Source organism: Cervus canadensis, chromosome 15 (assembly GCF_019320065.1).
Source record: "Cervus canadensis isolate Bull #8, Minnesota chromosome 15, ASM1932006v1, whole genome shotgun sequence".
NCBI classification, from domain to species: domain Eukaryota; kingdom Metazoa; phylum Chordata; class Mammalia; order Artiodactyla; family Cervidae; genus Cervus; species Cervus canadensis.
In genome coordinates this window covers 16,613,897-16,635,963 of record NC_057400.1, presented here as the reverse complement: position 1 = coordinate 16,635,963, position 22,067 = coordinate 16,613,897, and the positions used below count along the sequence as shown (strand labels likewise).

Genomic DNA, 22,067 nt, shown 5'->3' with positions numbered 1-22,067 from the left:
TTAGAGCTTCCCTTGAAGTCCAGTGGCTAAGAATCCACCTGCCAATGCAGAAAACACAGGTTCGATTCCTAGCCCAGGAAGATCCCACATGCAACCAGGCAACTAAGTCTGTGTGCCATGACTACTGAAGCTGCACTCCGGAGCCCACACGCTGCAACTACTGAGCCCACACACCTAGAATCCATGCTCTGCCGCAAGAGAAGCCACCACAGTGAGAAGCCTGCATGCTGCAACGAAGAGTAGCTTCCTCTCGCCACAACTTGAGAAAGAAAACCTGCAGCAACAAAGACCCAGTGCAGCCAAAAATAATTAAATAATTTAAAAAGAGAGAGATTGTACTTAGCAACTGGATCATACTCCAAAGGAAAGGCGCAATGGCATCTATGTAGTGTAAAAATATGTCAATCATACATGATTTGGAAGTCCATAGATTGTGTCTGTGTTGGCACTCTGCAGCCTTTTTTTAAACATCATGATTGCTGTCATATTTGCATTTCAAAACGGTATGTTGAAAGTATTAACTACAAGTCTGCTTGCATCTTTTGCTTTTTTAGGGGAGGGAGTGAGGGGCAAAGCTAATTCTCAGTGTAAAAGATAATTCTCATTTAAAAAAAACCCCAAAATCTTTTGATGTTTTGAAAGACAATCTGATGAGAAAAGTGGTCTGGAAACGATTTAACTTGTTTTATGAGGAAGTAGTGTCCCAAAATGTGATCAGAGACTTGTAAAAAGAATCTATTTTGGAAAAAAAGAGTTGCCACAAGGATGACTGGATCTATTATGAATATCCTTCAAAAGGTTAATAATAAGGAATGACAATTCCTTATGAAAGAAGAGAGAATCACCAGGCTCAGAATTACACAGAAATAATACTGGTTTTAGGGCATAAAGAGAATGATCTTTTATAGACAAAGTGAACTATTGGGGGTTAAAAAAAGTGGAACAATTATATAGGATGAAAGATTAGGAAGATCATAAAGAAAAAATGAGTAAAATAGAACATGAGATAAGCTAGTCTGTTATTCTAAATGCTCTTTAAAATGTACTTTGGAAGGAAATAAAAGAAACCACCTGCAAAAAACATTTATGTTCCTGTGACTAAGCACTGTATTAGTACTTTCATGGTTGCATCATTTGAGGCTCCTGTGATGCTTAGCCTAGTACCTTTGCCTATAGAATATACTAGCTTTTGGGAACCCTCTTACACTGTTGGTGGGAATGCAAACTAGTACAGCCACTATGGAGAACAGTGTGGAGATTCCTTAAAAGACTGGAAATAGAACTGCCATATGACCCAGCAATCCCACTCCTGGGCATACACCCGAGGAAACCAGATCTGAAAGAGACACGTGCACCCCAATGTTCACCGCAGCACTGTTTATAATTGCCAGGACATGGAAGCAACCTAGATGCCCATCAGCAGATGAATAGATAAGGAAGCTATGGTACATATACACAATGGAATATTACTCAGCCATTAAAAAGAATTCATTTGAATCAGTTCTAATGAGATGGATGAAACTGGAGCCCATTATACAGAGTGAAGTAAGCCAGAAAGATAAAGACCAATACAGTATACTAACGCATGTATATGGAATTTAAAAGGATGGTAATGATAACCCAATATGCAAAACACAAAAAGAGACACAGATGTATAGAACAGACTTTGGGACTCTATGGGAGAAGGCGAGGGTGGGATGTTCTGAGAGAATAGCATTGAAACAAGTATACCAGCAAGGGTGAAACAGATCACCAGCCCAGGTTGGATGCATGAGACAAGTGCTCAGGGCTGGTGCACTGGGAAGACCCAGAGGGATGGGATGGGGAGGGAGGTGGGAGGGGAGATCTGGATGGGGAACACATGTAAATCCATGGCTGATTCATGTCAATGTATGGCAAAAACCACTACAATATTGTAAAGTAATTAGCCTCCAACTAATAAAAATTAAAAAAAAAAGAATATACTAGCTTTTGAATAGTGAAAGTGATCTGAAGTTACTTGAAATTTGTTTAGTAAGTACATACAATGACAAAATAATTCTCTTGATAAATAATGTTTTTTGAAATTGATGATTTGCCTACGTCCTCCATAACATTTGTAAAGCATAGGAGGAACTTGGGTTTCTTTAAAGCCTGTCAATTGAGTATGAGTATTTTGGCTGTCAAAGCCAAATACTCACATGTATGGCCCTATTGAGTATAGTAAATTTGGACCCAATTTTTAAATAGGAAAACATTTTTCTTCTTTGTAAAACCTGAACTAGCATGTTATAAAACTAGCATGTCCTTAATACACTTGTATACTTTTTGTCTTTTTCAGGAAAGCAGTGTTTCTTAGTCCTACGACAGCAGCAGTTTAATGTCCAGGCTCTTGTGGCGGTAGGAGACCATGCAAGCAAGCAGATGGTTAAATTTGCTGCCAAGTAAGTAAGCAATTATATCCTGTTGTCAGAATAAACAATGGTGGGAACCAAGACTCCCAGGGCTTTGGACCATTTTCATACATTAACATCAATGCTTCGTTTGTTTAAAAGTGTAGTTATTTAAATTGTCAGTTCAGTGTTGCTGAATACATTAAACTTACAAAAGAGAAAATATGGAGCACAAGCTTGAAATTCATTTGGAACTGCTGAAGCAGCACTCTCTACAGACAAGTCACATTTACTTTCAAGTAGAGTAACAAAAAGCCTGGCAGCCTCAACACTGCAAAGCAACTTTATTTTGTTGTGTTTGTTGAGCTTCATTTCCTCCCTCCCTTTCCTAGTTTAGGATTTGCATATTAAGCAACAAGTTTTCTAACTGAATAACAGAAGTGTTTAAAATAAGAGAATGGAAAAAAAATAAATAAAATAAGAATATGGAATTTTGCAAATGATTCCATCCTGAAGGAAGTAAAACAATTGCTTTAACGTGTCACAGCTTTTAATTTGGACACCAAAGGGGGTTTTGTTTTTTAAATAAGGCTTGCTCCACCACCACCACCACCCCCAGAAGTATTTCTTCCTGGCCCAGGGCTCCTGCAGAAGCTTATTGTTTGTTCAATTTGTAAGGGGCAGGATATAGGATTAGGATATCTCTGCTCTTTATATGTATACACTTTAAAGATGAGTTAACACAGATAGAATTGTCAACTTTAGAACTAGAAAGAAACTAAAAGCTGATCTAATTTAATATTTTAATTTATGTTTGACCCTCCCTGACTCCCTCAGCACAGTGGTCTACATGTAGTGACTGCTTAGCAACTGGTTTTGGTTTACAGATTTATTTATCAAATTTAGTTTGATTGTATCATAACAATACCTGCCCTCTGGTTTAAAGACTCCAGCCCATTAATTACATCCGTTTACCTCTGATGAGCTCAGAGGTATCAGTACTAGTAGTACCGCTAGCCCCACCCATCCCTATCTCACAGTCCTGCTACTGAGAGACTGTCACTTTCATCTTTTCAACCTGTATCTTTTGGTGATTCATTTTGCTGTTTTCATCCCTAGTCTTTAAGGGTGTATGCTTGCGGGAGTGCCTTTGTCACCTAGCCTTTTCGGGTCAATCTGTATCCTATGAAGTAGGACATAAGTAAACTTGGTTCCTAGAAATAAACTATCTACAGTGAGGCTTCTGTAAGAGCCCCTGAAAACCACAGATGTGTATGCTTAAATATACTGGAAAATACTGGGGAAAAGTCAACTCCAAGTCAACAAACAACCTTCAGGACTTTGTTACAGGAAGGAGACCCATTTTAGGGCCTGAGAGTGGGCTCTTGTGTAACACTTGAATTGTCCAAGGAGACACACATGCTGACAAAGCAAGAGACTTTACTGGGAAGGGGTACCCGGGTGGAGAGCAGGAGGGGAAGGGAGCCCAGGAGGAGTGCTCTGAGTGCTTTCAGGCTCAGGTTTCATGGTGATGGGATTAGTTTCCCGGTTGCCTCTGGCGAATCATTCTGACTCAGGGTGCATTGCTTAGCCGAGAGGGATTCCAGCAAGGAGGATTCTGGGGGGTTGGTAGGATTTGTGTCTCCTTTTGACTCTTCCCGAATTCCTCTGCCTGGTGCTGGCTTGTTCCTTGCCAGGATCTCCTGTCATAAAACAACTCAGGCACGTGGTTACAGTGGTGCCTGCTCAGGTGGTGGGTTCAGTCAGTGTTTCCCCTAACAGCTTCTGTCTTTTACATATTAAACTGGTTCTGAAAACTAATATATGAAGCTGACAGTTTGGGTTTTTTGTGTTTTTTCTTTAACTTTTTGTTTTGTCCTGGGGTATAACCAATTAACAATGTTTCAGGTGAACAGCAGAGGGGCTCAGCTATACATAGAGCTGACAGTTTTATATCAAATATATTTTTTATTTAAACTGCATTATAACCTCAGTATTACGTTCTTAAAAGATTAGCAGTCTGAAAGTCTTTTGGAAATCCCATTTGCTATCAATCACTTAAGAGTCATTCTAATATCAAGAGAACAGTAACTTCATTTGATGTCTTTAGAGGCAGACACATTAAAGTAGTCTACAAATAGTTACTTCTTATTTTGGATCTTCTCAGAAACTCCTGGAACTTGATGGGCTGACAGCCGTTGACCATATCAGATGTCAACCGAAGCTTACCAGCTGGAAAACATACTTGCACACAGAACTTGGTTCACTGATGCCCTTATTTGTCATTTAGTTGCTAAGTCATGTCCAACTCTTGTGACCCCATGAACCGTAGCCCACCAGGCTCCTCTCTTCGTGGGTTTTCCCAGGCAAGAGTACTGGAGGGGGTTGCCATTTCCTTTTCCAAGGGATCTTCCCGACCCAGGGATTGAATCTTACTGCATTGGCAGACAGATTCTTTACCACTGAGCCACCTGGGAAGCAATGCCTTTATAATGAATGTTAAAGAAAGGCTTTCGTCTAAATGGTATAGTGTATGGGTGACCCTTTTTTTTCTTTTTAGAATAAGGGAAGAATTCAGATAATTTAACCTGGGTTTCATAATCCTGAAGTGGATTAAACTCAGTCACAATCTATCGATAGACCTGATTTTAACCTTTTTCTTTCATTTTTGTTTTGGCTGCTTGCAACCCAGGGGTTCTGGTTCTCTGACCAAGGATTGAACTGGGGCCCATCAGGCCTACAGCAGTGAAAGCACTGAATCACCAAGGAATTCTCAAGAGCTGATTTTAATCTTAATTCAGGTTTGACTATTAACCAGGACTTCCCTGGCGGCTCAGTCAGTTAAGAATCTGCCTGCATTGCAGGAGACCTGGGTTCAGTCCCTCAGTCGGGAAGATCCCCTGGACAAGGGAATGGCTACCCACTCCTGTACTCTTGCTTGGAGAATTTCAAGGACAGAGGAGCCTGGTGGGCTATAGTCCATGGGGTCACAAAGAGTCGGACATGACTGAGCGACTTTCACTATTTCACTATCATGATGTGACTTTGATTTCTTTTCCTTTTTTTAAATTAATTAATTTATTTATTTGGCTGTACCAGGTCTTAGTTGCAGTGTGCAGGATCTTTAGTTGCAGCATGTGGGATTTAGTTCCTCGACCAGGAATCGGACCCAAGCCCCCTGCATTGGGAGCATGGAGTTCACCACTGGACCACTAGGGAAGACTTGAATCCTTTTTTAAACCAGAAAAGAACATTAAAAAAAAAAAAAACTGCATTTTATATAATTAGTAATGTGTGGGAAAAGATGGTTTCATAATAGAGCTGTTGCAAATTATAAAGCCTTTAACTGGTTGTATACAAGTGAATGGAGCCAATTTTATATAATAGGTTTAACATGTGGTACTTAAGTTGCGGTTATTTAACTTTTGGTGCTACTTACATGTTAAGGTATCTTGCCTGAGTAAGAATAAATGTGTTAATAGCTTTTGCTACCTTGTGAAAAAGGAAAATTCTCATGACTATAGTGAAAGATGATAAGCTTTTAATTTTATCTACAGTGGCCTCTTTTCTTTTTTATTTTAAAATAAAAATTTAAAAATTATTATCTTAAAGATACATAAAAAATACCATGCCATATCATTTTATAGGCTGACTTACAGAAAACTGCTGTGTAAATTGTGTTGATGCCAACTGAAGCCAACAATATCCATGTTCTGTACAAATGAAGATTTCACTGTAGTTTGAAAAGTGACCTGCTAAGCGAGTTACTTGGTGGTACTTGGCAGTTAAGAAGTACTTACTTCTTAAGTCTGTGCTACTCAAGCAGACTTATTGACTCCTGTTTCCATCTGTATAGAGGCAGCAAATAACTAGTAGTACAGTAGTTTCTATACTAGGGAAAATGTTTCTGTTTACAGTTCTTGTATTTATCAGATTAGACACCTGTTTGATTCAGATATCAGTTAAGATACTACATTAGTGACTTTGACCGGAACACCATGGTTTTATAAAGTCATCTACTGATAAATTGTCATTCTTGGATTGCTCTTTGCAGTACTTTGGTTAATGGTGAGGCCTAATTATCCTGAACCAACCTCAGAGTTAATGTTTTATGTAATTGTGAACAAGCATGCTTTACATTACTAGTATTAAAAATACAGAAAAATTAAATCCAGAACTGTACATGAGTCTACAGCTTTATACAGTAAACCAAATGTCAGAAATTTACTTTTAACAAACTTTAAAGTGATACTATTAATTTGAATTTTATGGTTTTTAATATTTGCTTTTATTTTCTTTAAAAATTCACCTTGAGGAGGAGTTCCCTAGCAGTCCCAAGGTAGAACTGCTCACTTTCACTGTCAAGGAGCCAGGTTCAATCTCTCGTCTGCAAACTAAGATAATCCCGCAGGCTGTGCAGCACAGCCAAAAAAAAAAAACCAGACTGTAAAAATTCACTTCAATCTAAAGCTAAGGGCTATGACAATAAGGCATTTACCTCTACTAATGTCATATTTGTAGATATTTAAGTAACATGATAAAATTAAGTGTTCACTGAGGGTCCCTGATACGATAAAGAGAGACAACTGATCTATGCCACATTGAGTAGTGCTTAATTCTTACCAAGCTTATTTAGAACTTAAAATTCCTGGGGTTTTGGTGAAGAAAATTAAGTTCACAAAATAAGTTATCATAGAACTACTAAGATGATGTAGAAACCAAGCTGAAGTGCCAGTGAACGATGGAGTGTAATAGAGAGCTTGGAGACTTGGCTCCTTACTGATTAGGCACAGGACTGTGTAAATTGTTTCCTTGTGTGTTAGTCTTACTTCACTCTTCACGACTAAGACCCTTCTTCAAACATCTGTATTTCAGCTTGCCTGAGAAATACTAAAGTCTGAGATCGGATGTATCGCTAGCTCACTGTGATTGAAGGGAGTCGCTTGACACAAGCCAAGCTCATGCCTGCCTTGGGATTGAAGCGCAGGTTTTTATTAGGGTGCTTTATTATTTTTAAAAATATATGCACAGTTGATGTTTTGGGGATGCTATTTTGATGTAACTGGCAAATATATGGTTTCTCATGTTTGGGCATTTTGAGTTGTTTGCTTCAATGAATTGTTTATTGAATTTATATCACGGAAGTATTTTATGTTAGTACATTACCAGGAAAACTAGCATGCAGCAACTTTATAGTTTTTTGTCCTCTTTTCAACTAATCTTTTATTATACCTTGCCCAGGATTTAAAAATTATTCATTTGAATGTGAGTAACTGTGTAAGTCTATGGACCACATTTCTCATTAAGTACAGTAAGATTCAACAAATTATTTCTGACAACCAGAAAGCTAACAAGTTTATTGGCAGTTTTGCTGAAAACCTTTAATACTCAAGTTTCTGTGTCTAAATTTTAATAGTTTTTTGTTGCTATTAGAATATATAAAGATGCAGAAAGAAAAACTTAGAATAGTGTCATTTTCACCATTATTGATTTTGAGGGGGAGGGGTAAAGGGGGTAATTAGGAATAATGTGGGAATTGTTTTGAAAAATATGAAATAGTGACTGCCTAAAATTATAATTTAGGTCATCACCTAGCTTTCAGCTCTCAACTTTATCCCTACTATTAACAAGTAACAGTCAGCATATATCAATGTAGTGTAGGATTTCTTACACATTTTTAGACCTTTATTGTGACAATCTAGTATAATAAAGCTTAAGGGCTTTTGAAGGGCTTAAATCTGTGGTGTTTACAACAATGTAAAATAAAATCACCATTCATACAAAGCTTATTTTGCTTATCTTCCATCATCTTGTGTATATTAAGCAGGTTATATGAATAATGATGGGATACTGTTCAATGACCTCTATAACAGGTGCCTTAGATTTTTTTTGGGGGGGGGGAGGGGGGCATCCCTGAATGGGCATGCCATAGATTTTTTTTTTAATGAAAGGCCATGGAAAAAAGCTCCCTCCCCCCCACACATATACCTGGACTTTTATTGCATGTGAAATAATATTTTTAATATTTAAGAAACTTAATCTACAATTAAAATTTAGTATGATGATTGCTCTTGCTCGCTCTTGCCAAGTTTTCCAGTGTCCACCATGAATTTTTATGTTTGTGGGGTACACCCCAGTAAGGATTCAGTGTAGTGATCACCAGTAGCTTCCCTGTCTCATGTACAGGGGAAATAACAGATTTGCTTGTAACAGTAGCAGCAATAACAGCTGGCTCCTACTGTATATTCAGTATGGAGCTGCAAAGTACAGTACTTGCATTTTTCCCCTTGAGCCTCATAACAGCACTGTGAGGTATAGATACCCTTTTGTCTTTTTTTTTTTCCTCTTGTCTATTCATTTTACAGATAAGAGCCTCGATACTTAAAATACTAAGGTCTCTGTCTCTAGGCTCATGCTTCTCCTATGTCATCCTGCCTCTAAGATTGTATAAAGATACTAGTTCAAAGCCCTCCACAATATATATAGGTCACTTAGAATACAACTTTAACGTCATTGAAATGTGTTGGTGACCAGGTAAAGGAAGCCCTACTGCTTTTTTGCCTCAAAAATATGTTTTCTGGAGTGTGCAGTTTATTCTGGTATACATCCTCAAGAACTAGATAGCTGTTTTATTTCTTGAGGGTGATAATGACTTTTATTTATTGTCCCCAAGTTATTGAGAACCAAAACTGATGAAAAATAATAATTTTGATTTTAAAAAGTATAGCTGATACTAAAGTAATAAAAAAGACCTTTGTGTTGAGTCATAAATTGATGCTAAAGACAGTTCCAAAGGAGGAATTAAATGTTTTTCTAGCCATCAGTAATACTAATGAGCTTATCTCCTCTAGCATAAGGCAGTAGTTGCCATTCATAAAGCAGAAATAGCCCAGTAGTTTAAAAGCATGCAATGAAAACAGTGGGGGAGAGGGGGTCAAGAGTTTCATGTTTGCAAAGACAGGTATTTTTTTGAATAATTTCAATATAAAAATATTTGATAGCTGTAAGTATAAATATGAAGCCTAAAGCTCACTAGGCAAATTTACATCTGTTTTTGCTTAATCTTTTGACTTTTCCTTATCATCATCGGACTTCCCTGGTGGCTCAGATGGTAAAGAATCTGCTTGCAATGCAGGAGACCTGGGTTCGATCCCTGAGTTGGGAAGATTCCCCTGGAGAAGGAAACAACTACCCACTCCAGTGTTCTTGCCTGGAGAATACCATAGACAGAGGAGCCTGGCAGGCCCCAGTCCATGGGGTCGCACAGAGTCAGACACGACTGAGCGACTCTGACTTCACTTCACTTGGCACCGCAGCACTGCCACACCATGCATTTCACATGTTCTTTTCACTCTTGTAGGAAATAAAACGCAGTCACTGGACAAAGCAGCTGTGTGATACATGGAACTGATGGGAAATTAAATCACACTCAGAATCTAAAATGAGAATTTATCCTTTACCAGGATTCTGGAGTCAGGAAGGAAATGAAAGAGTTTAGCTGGGTAACTAATGCTGTCCCATAACACATCAGGCCCTTAGTAACACACTTGGACTGAGAGAATTGCTCTGTTGGCAGCAAGGGAAGAGATCGTGGACGTGGAGGTGTGGGTGTCCTTTTGGGTTAACTTTTTGTATTGTGGTGCTAATATTCAGTCAGTTCTGTTGTTGTAATAAATACTTTCCTAAAAATCACCATGCTGTGCAAAATTACACAATAAAAACCTCAAGATTTGTGCAGAAAATAGGTACACAGCACAACAGTCAAAAACATCAGTGATACAGTTTTATAAAAAGAACCTAATTTTTTAAAACCATAGAATAGTTTTATACGTATTGAATGTTGAGAATTACATAAATATCTCACTTTATCTTTAAAAAGACTCACTGTTTCTGAGTGGAAGTGGGTATCAAAAGAGTTGCAACTTGTAAATTATTGTGTAATGGTACAAGAAAGGCTTTCCTTCTGAAATCAGAAGGAAAGTTAGACTAGCTGATGTGAATGAGTGCGGCTTATAACATAGGTAGATGATTGAGGTGTGTATATTTTATGTATTCCCGTTTGGCTAAGTTCACCTGAGTACAGTTTCTGCATTGACCTAGTGTTTCTCACTGATGAAATCTGGCATAGGCAAACGCAAATTCTCATTATTCTCAGATTGATATTTAATACATCAGTTGTGCATTGCATGTGTGCTCAGACGCATCTGACTCTTTGCGATCATAGGGACTATAGCCTGCCAGGTTCCTCTGTCCATGATATTCTCTAGGCAAGAATACAGAGTGGGCTGCCATTTCCTCCTCCTCCGGGATCTTCCCAACCCAGGAATGGAACCCTCAACTCCTGTGTCTCTTGCACTGCAGGAGGATTCTTTACCACAGAGCCACTAGGGAAATCCCAATACATCAATTGGTTAGAATTAATTCACGTTTTCAAAACAAGTGTTAAAGCAAAACTATACTCTTAAAGAGATAATGATGCTTGCACAGTGAGTGGGTCCCAATGTAAATCTTATCTGTTTGCTGGCTGCTGATGTGTGGAGGTGAGGAAAAGAAAGAAGTGGAAAATGGCTTCAAAGTTTCTAGTTTGAGAAACTATATGGAAAAAACACCATCAGTCTGGAATCAATCCCCAGGGTGGGCTGGGAGTAAAACACAATTCATTCTCCAGAGCTGGGATGGACTCACCTTCCCTTAGAACACCTGGCCAGGTAAAGGTGGAAACCGAGCTGGGTGGGGCTCAGTTAGTAGTGAACAAGGGGAGAGAGATTTGGACAGTGTCTCCTAAACTTGCTTAGATGATGTTGAGTAAATTGGAGAGAAGTTCCAGCCTTTTGAGTTCATAAAAGCTAGATTGTTGTACTGAGACCATTTTCTTTTTCCAACTGATAGAATTCTTTTCCTCCTATTCCAAGTCATTGTCTCATTGTAAATGTTTTCAAGTGACTACTATATGGGAAAAGTTGGCCTTGAAATTCCTTACTTTTCCTCTACCATCTTCGCCATTGCTTCACTTTATTAACTCACTGCTGTGGCCACAGGCTTGATTTTCCCTGTTAGAATTTCATTTTAAACTCCAGTAGCTGTTCTCTGTGTGGGCTTCCCAGGTGACTCAGTGGTAAAGAATTTACCTGCCAGTGCAGGGAGACACAGGAGACACGGGTTCAGTCCCTGGGTCAGGAAGATACTCTGGAGGAGGAAAATCTCCCGACTTTCTTCCAGTTTTTTCTTTCCCCTTTTGACCTTACACAACCCCAGTTCCATTCCTAGAACTACTTTCACTGCATCCTTATCCACTGTTCTCTTTGTTTCTTTTGCCCTGCAAATTCCTTACTGACTCCGTGTCCCATATACTACTGTTGCCATAATCTAACACCAGGCTTAAAGAGTGTATTGTGTATTTATGGCCGAACAATTGATCTTTATTCCCCAGCTGGGCCTAGGAGACTATATTCTACTTTATAATGAAAGTAGAGGTTTATAGGTTGCTTCTGTTTTCATTGTTTCACTGAACTCTTCAGGATTTCGTTCCTCTTTATCCCTTGTTTCCGAGTATAACTATAATAAGAAAATAAAGATTTGGAAAATTCTGTGGGTTCCAATGCTGAATATATTATTGTGTATGTTAGGCACTTATCTAACTCTTTCTGATTCCATGGACTGTGGCCTGCCAGCCTCCTCTGTCCATGGGATTCTCCAGGCAAGAATACTGGAGTAGCTTGCCATGGCCTTCTCCAGAGGATCTTCCCAACCCAGGGATTGAACTTGGGTCTCCCACATTGCAGGCAGATTCTTTACCTTTTGAGCTACCAGGGAAGCCCCATTATATTATTGGCCTTCTGTTATGATTGAAAACACATATTAGCAGCAACATATAAATTTTAATGGATTCTGTTACTTATTTAAATAAAGAAAAAATCCTTATAGATTTTTTTGCTTTAGAAATTTGAGGATCAGTGAGGCATAAGGTAATTCAAATGAATATTTAGTAACATTCACTGTGGCAGACCAGCAGTTTAGTTAGTAAGCCAACTAACCATTCTGCTAGAATCTTTGGTTTGGAAAATAGCATAGCAGAAAATATGTTCATGAGAAAAAGGCCATTTCTACTCCTTATTTAATTTTCATTCTATCTTAGACTTTTATATTAAATGCTTGTGATTATCTTTAGTATGAAGGGAGTGCCTAAGGACTGTTTATTTATTCTCAAGGTGTTTCCATCTTGAATACTGCAAAGATACTGGACATTTAAAACATGTGAACTCCTACACAAAAAAGTGGGAGAAAAATGGTATTTATATGTTAATTCCATGGGGCCCTACATTTAACTGTATTCCCTCTGGCCATATACCAGGTGGAAAAAAGCAAGGACTGCACTATTAAAAATATCAAATCAGATTGTTCCAGCTGGGGTTTCCTAATCATTTAAAAGGCAAACTATGAGGTCACTTTTAATATCTTAAGTAGATAACTATCTTAGCATTTACTTAAGATATTAAATCTTAGGTGCTTATTTTAGTCTTACTGACTAGATTGTGCCACTAGCAGTTTCTAGCTTTTTAGTATTTTCCTTAAGAGCAACATTAACAATATGGGGTCAGTTGTTTTCTCCATATTATCTTTCCTGGGAATATCCAATTCATCAATATACTAATCCGAAAAGTTGATTCATTAATTGGATTTAAGTGTCACAGGACTCTTCAACACATTATTTTAATCACTTTGTTGGGAGGATCAATTTTCTCATGGTTGAATGCATATAGAAATGAAACAACTAAATGAGTTACATAGGAAGGTTGGCACATATCATTCCCTAGAGGTCTTTAAGAACGGGTTCTTAATTGTGTATCTGAAATGGTTTGAGATCTTTAAATGAAATTTATCTGGAAGCAGGAAGATGGGATACCCATCTAGGCCAGTGTTTCTGGATCCTCATCTTATGTTGACATTAATGTCCTAATATTTAGTAGCTGGTGTTAGAACTGAGGCAAGAAGTCATCCCTTTTTTTCTTTTTAAAACTACTGTTTATTTAGTGTCATTTAAAAATAATGAAAGAGTAATCTGTGTTAGTTATGATTGAGTCTTGTAGAGACAAGTTTTTTTAAAGGCAGCCCTGTAGGCCTTTTTGTATTGACTGCTTTTAACAACTGGAGTAAATGTAAACACAGGTTTTGAAGTTTAAAATTAAAATCATAGTGACTCAGTGCAGAAGCCTACAGTTCATTTAAAGAACAGATGTTAAAGTTAAAAATTATATTTTGCTATTTGTGTTTCTGTAACCTACCAACAGCCTAGAGATGTTTGGATTCTGAAAAAAAAAAAAAAGTCTTTTTCAGGCTGTAATATTTGTAAAAATGTGTATGTTTTATTTTCTTTTTCTTCGTATTAGTCATTGTGGTTAGGTTATTTATTGGTAGCTGGTGAGTCACAAGTCTGTTTCTCATTCTCTAGTGAGTCACCTAGCTACTTACAGGTTTGATTATTTTCTTTCCTTTCTAGATCTTTCACCTGAAAATAACTGTTTTCCTTAGTTAATAAGCTAAATCTTCAGCTTGCACATTAATTTTTAGAACTATAAATAGCAAAATAGTACTCAGAAGAAGGTTCATTGATTTAGAAAACTTAACCTCTGCTCTGGTCCAGGCACTCTGCTGGGCTTAGTTATTTAGTGACTCTGTATATCACATAAGGAACTTAATTTGAGGAGAGGACAAAAAATAAACAACTTCGTGAAGAGACATGTTGCAGGTCCTGTGATGGAAGTATTTCTATACATCATCTAAGTTGAGGCCCAGACACTAGTCGGCATTTGGGTACCTCTTGAACATCATGGGGATTAGTTGATGAACATAGGCTGGGTTGTTACACTGTTCTGAATTGCATCCCTTTGAACAACCCTACTTAGTTTATGCCTCTTTGTTGGAATGAGGTACTTATCTATTGGATCAGAAACAGAATTTCTATATCTGTTCCTGTCCAGTTCAAAATTTGTATTGAAAACTTTGATAAATAAGTGCTTTAAAAGTAGGTCAAAAATCTGGTGTCACTAGTTCCCAGTTTATGGGATTGATTCTTCTACGTTTATTTAAGTAATAACTTAATGTTGTTTTATACAAAGATTCTGATGAATATATGTTGAGGCTGGCAACAGCAGGACCTCAGGATACATCAGCATTGCCAGAAAAGGCAGCATGACTCTTGGGCATTTTGAAAACTATTTGTGAAGGGCCTGTTATTTCCACTTTCTTTCACACAAGCTATAAAGGAATCTGGCAGCTCATGAGCTTCTAAGAATGAGATTGAATTATTTCAAAGTGAGCTGATGATGCATTCTGGAGTATTTAAATTTGGAGGCTCATTTGTGAGTCTGTAACAGAACTGTTCAGTGCAGTAAGTAATCTGTACCTGATCTTACTAGCTGCGTGATCTTGGGCTAATTACTTGACCTTTCAGTTTTTTCAACTATAAAATGGTAGTGTACCTACCTTGTGGGCCTTTGTGAGGTTTAAGCAGGATGATATATGTGTAAAGTACTTCCCATGGGAACTAGATCATAAGTGGAAATTGCTAAAGTGACATGGAAATAATACTATGTTAGGTATTTATATATATTAAGATCAATTTCATTTAAGCTATAGAAATAAAACTGCTTCTTCAAACTTAACAAATACAGAGAAAATGAACAAAACTACTAAAGATGCATTACATATTTTTTGTAAATGAGAAAAAATGTAGAGAAGTGTAGAGAGCAGTGATTAGAGGAAGAGGGAGTTGAGTATATGATAGAGAACCTAAAATTTTAAATTTACACATTATTGAACATTGCAGTTTTTAACAGTAAGTATATTCTTTTATAATAAAAAATAATAAGGTTTTGAAGTAATGTTTAAAAAATAACTTAAAACTGTAAGAGCAAACCCTGCCATTTCCCCATCCCTTGCTGGTGAGAGGCATTATGAATTGGGGGTGATTCTTTTTTTGTTCTCCAAAAGGACTTGCCAGAATCAGCACCTCACACTGGGACCCAGCAACAAAAAATGGGTGAAGTACTTCTTTACCAGCTCTATTTCTCCACTATTTATATGCAAGATCAGGATCTCTCTGATTCAGCTACATGCTATTAAATACATTTTCACCTGCAAATCATCTACCTGCTCCAACAGCCTTTTCTCATTTGTGATTCTTGTGTCCTATCCCAGTGACTTCCAAAGTGTGATTTGCTCAAAATTACCCACTAAAGGAAAGAAAATAATCCTTTCCTTCCTTTCTTTTTTATCTAAGCATGATAGGAAAAATTTAAGTTTTTCTAATAATTAATTTATAGATAAACACTAGACCTATCACTTGGATTGCATCTCATAAGGTCACACACATGTCACCTCTAGCATGTGAGGTCTCTAAAGGAAGACCGCAGGATTCCAGGAACACAGAGGAGCAAAGAATGGTACCCCAACTCTCTAATTCACTTTCAACATATTAGTTTACTGTGTCTGGTTAAATGGTTTGGGGATTATATTTATTTATATTTATTAAGATAATAAACTGACCATCACACAGTAGACAAGTGGCTTAAAATGATTTCTTCCAAGAGACTCTGTTCAGTTCAGTTCAGTCGCTCATTTGTGTCCGACTCTTTGCGACCTCATGGACTGCAGCGCGCCAGGCCTCCCTGTCCGTCACCAACTCCCAGAGCTTACTCAAACTCATGTTCATTGAGTCGGTGATGCCATCCAACCATCTCATCCCCTGCTCCTCCGGCCTTCAATCTTTCCCAGCGTCAGGATCTTTTCCAATGAGTCATTTCTTTGCATCAGTTGGCCAAAGTATTGGAGTTTCAGCTTCAGCATCAGTCCTTCCAATGAATATTCAGGGCTGATTTCCTTTAGAATTGACTGGTTTGATCTCCTTGCAGTCCAAGGGACTCTCAAGAATCTTCTCCAACACCACAGTTCAAAAGAATCAATTTTTCAGCACTCAGCTTTCTTTATCATCCAACTCTCACATCCATACATGACTGCTGGACTCTGTAGATTGACGATAAAACTTAAAAGCACAAAGTGTTAATGCTGACACATTTACTGATGGTGTGAAATATTTGTATCAGCCGCATGATGAAGCGTTTTTTGGGGGGTTTTTTTTGTTTGTTTTTTTAAATGATAATCCAATCATATCTTACAAGATTTCCATACTCCCCTAGCTAGATAGAAATTATCAGGAAACTATGTGAAATATGGGTTTGCTATTACTAATTATTTGCTATTGCTAATTATGCATCTCACCCTAAATTTTTATTTGCCTAAAGGTAATAACTTACATTTAGTATTACATGTATATAGTTTTTAAAATAAGTAAAGTATCTACATATTAGGGGACATACTTACCACTTTTTTACTGATAGAGTAAATCAAATTATCAGAAGGGTTTGGAGAGAGCTACTCAACCCTGTAGTAGTTATATTAACTACCTATAGCTATGTGCATTAAGCTTATAATGAGGTTAACGTCTAGCTGTTAACCCTATAGTTTATATATTTAAATATTCTCTCCTTTTTGAAACATGTTACGTCCTTGCACCTCTAATGGCATTCAGTTTTGTTTTTTTTTTAAGTCTCTTCTCTACCCTCCAGAGTTCTATTATGATCGTTAGCATTTCTGAAGGATAGTAAACAAGAGGGATAAGTGAGACTTGCCCAAAAAAAAACTGATTGGTGTGACACAACCAAGAAATAATTCCAGATAAGTTGTTTTAAGATCGTTTTAGGCTGTGCTGATTTTGAAATGTGTTTATAACCCCTCCCTCCTTCCCCTGAGCAGTCAATTTGAAGAGGCCAGTATTCAGTTGAATGGATAAATTCTGCTGTACACAATCCTAATGCTTCATAGTCAAATTTTGTGTATCTGCTTTTTTAAAAATCTCTTTACAGTGCATAATACCCACTGTAGGTTTGCAAAGTGTATGTAATGATACACAATATTAAAGAATAAGGCATCACTCAGTAGTGCATTATTTTAGACTATGAAGCGTACTTCTTCCTTCAAGTACTAAAACTATTTCAACAACCTTAACAGAATCATTGAAGCCTATTTTATACATTCTTCATTTTTAACTTTTTCTTAATGACACAGGGCCATTATTGTGAACTTCAGTTACTATGCAAGGTTATAATGTATTGTTTGGTGCTTTCATGTCTTTGTTTTTTAATATATTTTCTTCAGGAGTCAGTTGTTACTTAACACAACAGTTGTGCCTACTTCTAATTGTTCCAACAGACTTTGTTTTAGTTTGTTGCTTCTTATGTCATGTGGTTTTAGTTGCTAAGTCAAGTCCGACTCTTGCAACCCCATGGACTGTAACCCACCAGGCTCCTCTGTCCATGGGATTTCCCAGGCAAGAATAATGGAGTGGGTAGCTGCCATTCCCTTCTCCAGGGGATCATCCCAACCCAGGAATCAAACCCAGGTCTCCTGCACTGCAGGCAAATTCTTTACCAACAGAGTGAAGCCCCAGTATCATATAATGGAGACTTGACAACTTATAATCACAATTGATAGAACTGTGGATAATGAGGGTATTCCTGTGGCTGATGGGGAGGCCCTAAATAGCAAACTGTATGACAGTCATGTTGGAAAGATGGGATTTTATTCCTTCAGATAACTGAGTACTATTTGTTTTTTCCCACAAGCTGTGTTGTATAATTGTTTGAGTTACCCATGCTTTATATCATTTATTTAAAAAAAAAAAAAAAACTTGAAAAAACCCACAAAACTTGATGTACTTGTTTTAGTCACTCAGTCGTGTCCTACTCTTTGCGACCCCATGGACTGTAGCCGACCAGGCTCTCTCCATGGAATTCTTTAGGCAAGAATGCTGGAGTGAATTGCCATTCCCTTCTCCAGGGAAACTTCCCAAACAAGGGATGCAACCCAGGTTTCCTGCATTGCAGGCGGATTCTTTACCATCTCAGCCACCCATAGTCCACCTAAAATATTTTTATAAAACACTTTATATGAAGAATGGCGATTTTTACAATTTTTTTTTTTCTAAAGACAGTTTAAATTAGAAGTTCAGGTCCTGGATAAAAGGAGTTAGAAGTAAACTAATTAAATTGAATGATTGACAGTTCCTAATGCATGACATAAAGTCTGTTCTGCCTATTAAGGTATTTCTAATATCAAGGCTCTACTAATTTTATTTGTAGAGTGAGTCCCTATATTCCAGGGCAGAAGGGTAGTTGGAAAATGAAAGAAGTATAAAAAAAATGCTGTGATAGTGTGTTTTGGGAGGTGTTGGTAATAATAAAAAATAGCTGACTTAGCTCTTAAAAAGATATATTTAATTTACTTCATCTATTTCTTCTATAATAAAGTAGTTCCCAGGAGCTCCTCTGCTTCCATGCCTGCCATATCCTTTATAAAAACCAAGAGCTTTTAGTTGCCTGTTAGATATAGCGCTCTTTCAGAGTACAAGACACAATGACATATTAGTTTCAAAATGTAAAGCAAACTTTAATAGGATCTCTTTATGGCAGCAGTCAAGCTGTAGTTTATTTACAACATACTATTAAGCCATCATAACACACAGTGTCAGATGAAATCATGTCACATTGACTTTTTCTACAAAGTGGAATATTGCAATTAATTTATTCAAGTATTGCAGTCCCTCTTGTATTGACTCTATACATACAAATACACATCAGTTCAGTTCAGTTCAATCACTCAGTTGTGTCCAACTCTTTGTTACCCCATGGACTGCAGCATGCCAGGCCTCCCTGTCCATCACCAACTCCCAGAGTTTACTCAAACTCATGTCCATTGAGTCAGCGATGCCATCCAACCATTTCCTCCTCTGTCGTCCCCTTCTCCTCCTGCCCCCAATCCCTCCCAGCATCAGAGTCTTTTCAGATGAGTCAGCTCTTCACATCAGGAGGCCAAAGTATTGGAGTTTCAGCTTCAACATCAGTCCTTCCAATGAACATTCAGGACTGATTTCCTTTAGGATGGACTGGTTGGATCTCCTTGCAGTCCAAGGGACTCTCAAGAATCTTCTCCAACACCACAGTTCAAAAGCATCAATTCTTCAGCACTCAGCTTTCTTTATCATCCAACTCTCACATCCATACATGACCACTGGAGAAACCATAGCCTTGACTAGACGGACCTTTGTTGGCAAAGTAATGTCTCTGTTTTTTAATATGCTGCTTAGGTTGGTCATAACTTTTCTTCCAAGGAGTAAGCGTCTTTTTATTTCATGGCTACAGTCACCATCTGCAGTGATTTTAGAGCCCCAAAAAATAAACTCTGCCACTATTTCCACTGTTTCTCCATCTATTTGCCATGAAGTGATGGGACCAGATGCCATGATCTTGGTTTTCTGAATGTTGAGCTTTAAGCCAACTTTTTCACTCTCCTCTTTCACTTTCATCAAGAGGCTCTTAAGTTCTTTGCTTTCTGCCATAAGGGTGGTGTCATCTGCATATCTGAGGTTATTGATATTTCTCCCAGCAATCTTGATTCCAGCTTGTGCTTCATCCAGCCACCATGTACGTTGCATATAAGTTAGATAAGCAGGGTGACAATATACAACCTTGAAGTACTCCTTTTCCTATTTGGAACCAGTCTGTTGGTCCGTGTCCAGTTCTAACTGTTGCTTCCTGACCTGCATGCAGATTTCTCAAGAGGCAGGTCAAGTGGTCTGGTATTCCCATCTCTTTCAGAATTTTCCAGTTTATTGTGATCCACACAGTCAAAGGCTTTGGCATAGTCAATAAAGCAGAAATAGATGTTTTCCTGGAACTCTTGCTTTTTCAATGATCCAGCGGATGTTGGCATTTTGATGTGTGGTTTCTCAGCCTTTTCTAAAACCAACTTGAACATCTGAAAGTTCACAGTTCACGTATTGCTGAAGCCTGGCTTAGAGAATTTTGAGCATTACTTTGCTAGCATGTGAGATGAGTGCAATGTGCGTGAGTTTGAGCATTCTTTGGCGTTACCTTTCTTAGGGATTGGAATGAAAACTGACCTTTTTCAGTCCTGTGGCCACTGCCAAGTTTTCCAAATTTGCTGGCATATTGAATGCAGCATTTTCACAGCATCATCTTTTAGGATTTGAAATAGCTCAACTGGAATTCCATCACCTCCACTAGCTTTGTTCGTAGTGATGCTTCCTAAGGCCCACTTAACTTCACATTCCAGGATGTCTGGCTCTCGGTGAGTGATCACACCATCGTGATTATCTGGATCGTAAAGATCTTTTTTGTACAGTTCTTCTGTGTATTCTACCTCTTCTTAATATCTTCTGCTTCTGTTAGGTCCATACCATTTCTGTCCTTTATTGAGCCCATCTTTGCATGAAATGTTCCCTTGGAATCTCTAATTTTCTTGAAGAGATCTCTAGTCCTTCCCATTCTAAGGCCTCATATAAGCTTTTACTAGTTTTAACTAGCAAGTTCTAGCCTACCCTTTTTCACAAATTTGACTTTTCTTTTAGTTTTGTTTTAATGTTTATTCTTCCGAATTCATTCATGTGCATGAGTAAATAGGGACAGATAGATATAGATAAAGCCATAGAGATATTAGAACGGAATTATTTTATCATGATCTAAGTCTGCTCTTCTAGCACATAACTACTAGAAATAAAGGCAAATATCGGGATTGGAAGGGCAAAAAAAGTGTCTTACTTCACAACGCTTAACCTGTTATATGATCCTTTTCCAACCCAAATGTTTGTTGAAATGGTTTGTAATATAAGTTGTTAGATTTCTAGGATCTTATCAGATAACTCCATAACTAATAAGGACCCAGTTCTTTATCCAAATGAATAGACTTTTTCTTATTATGGTTAAATCTTTTTATTGTTGTTTTGCTTTGTTTAGATTCTGGTCATCCATCTTGCAGAATTTTGTGTAGGGATACTTGAGCCATAAGACCGTAATGCAGAAGTTAACTGGAGCTTATGATAGCAGATAAACGGGGAGTCCAGGACAGATTTTCCTAATCCATTTTTGCCCTTTCTATTATGCCGGCTGCCCCAGGAAATCTATTATCTGTCAGTTGTCACTTTGGCATTTTTCTTCTTTCCTTCTCTTTTCAACTCACTTATGTAGCTTCAGTTACCACCCGAGAGTTTTAACTAATAGTTTTACATGGGAATTTGCATTTGGCCAGTTGAACTGCCATCATGCTGACATCACTCGCCAAGATCTGGAAGTTAAAATTTTATCCTTTTCCACAAATGTACAGTGACATGTTCTGTCAGTACAAGAATATACAAGGGAGGAGAGCCGATACATTTTGTATGGGAACCACCATTTTAGATTCCACTTTTTTTCCCTTGGTTATATACAAGAGACCAAAAAATAATCAGTTATCTCCGATTTTTAAGTGTCTGGTATTCAAAATTCAAGTTTGTTATAGAATTAAATTGCTCAGGAGATACAGTTTTTTTACTCATAGTTTATATTTAGCTAGCTTCAGGTAGGCATTCTTAAATGAAAGTACACAATTCAATAGGGTATCTGCCACAAATCCAGTGACAGTGTGTACTCAAACTTTAGGCAATGAAGATTCCATTGTGGTACTCTAATGTCCTCTTATTGCCTTGAAATCTTTTCAGTTGACCTTCTTCTATTATGTAATGTATTTCTACATTAATGTACTTCTGTTACATACCAGTAATTGCATTTATTGAAGCCAATGTTT

At 37.7% G+C, this 22,067-nt stretch overlaps 1 protein-coding gene across 1 annotated transcript in view; it reads left to right on the top strand.

Moving 5' to 3' along the window:
- DARS1 (aspartyl-tRNA synthetase 1) overlaps window positions 1-22,067 on the top strand; it is a 62,991-nt gene that overhangs the window by 16,876 nt on the left and 24,048 nt on the right. Inside the window, exon 4 of the mRNA XM_043487752.1 lies at window positions 2,321-2,423. Coding sequence (XP_043343687.1) covers window positions 2,321-2,423 — 103 coding nt within the window. The remainder of the gene's footprint in view (window positions 1-2,320; window positions 2,424-22,067) is intronic.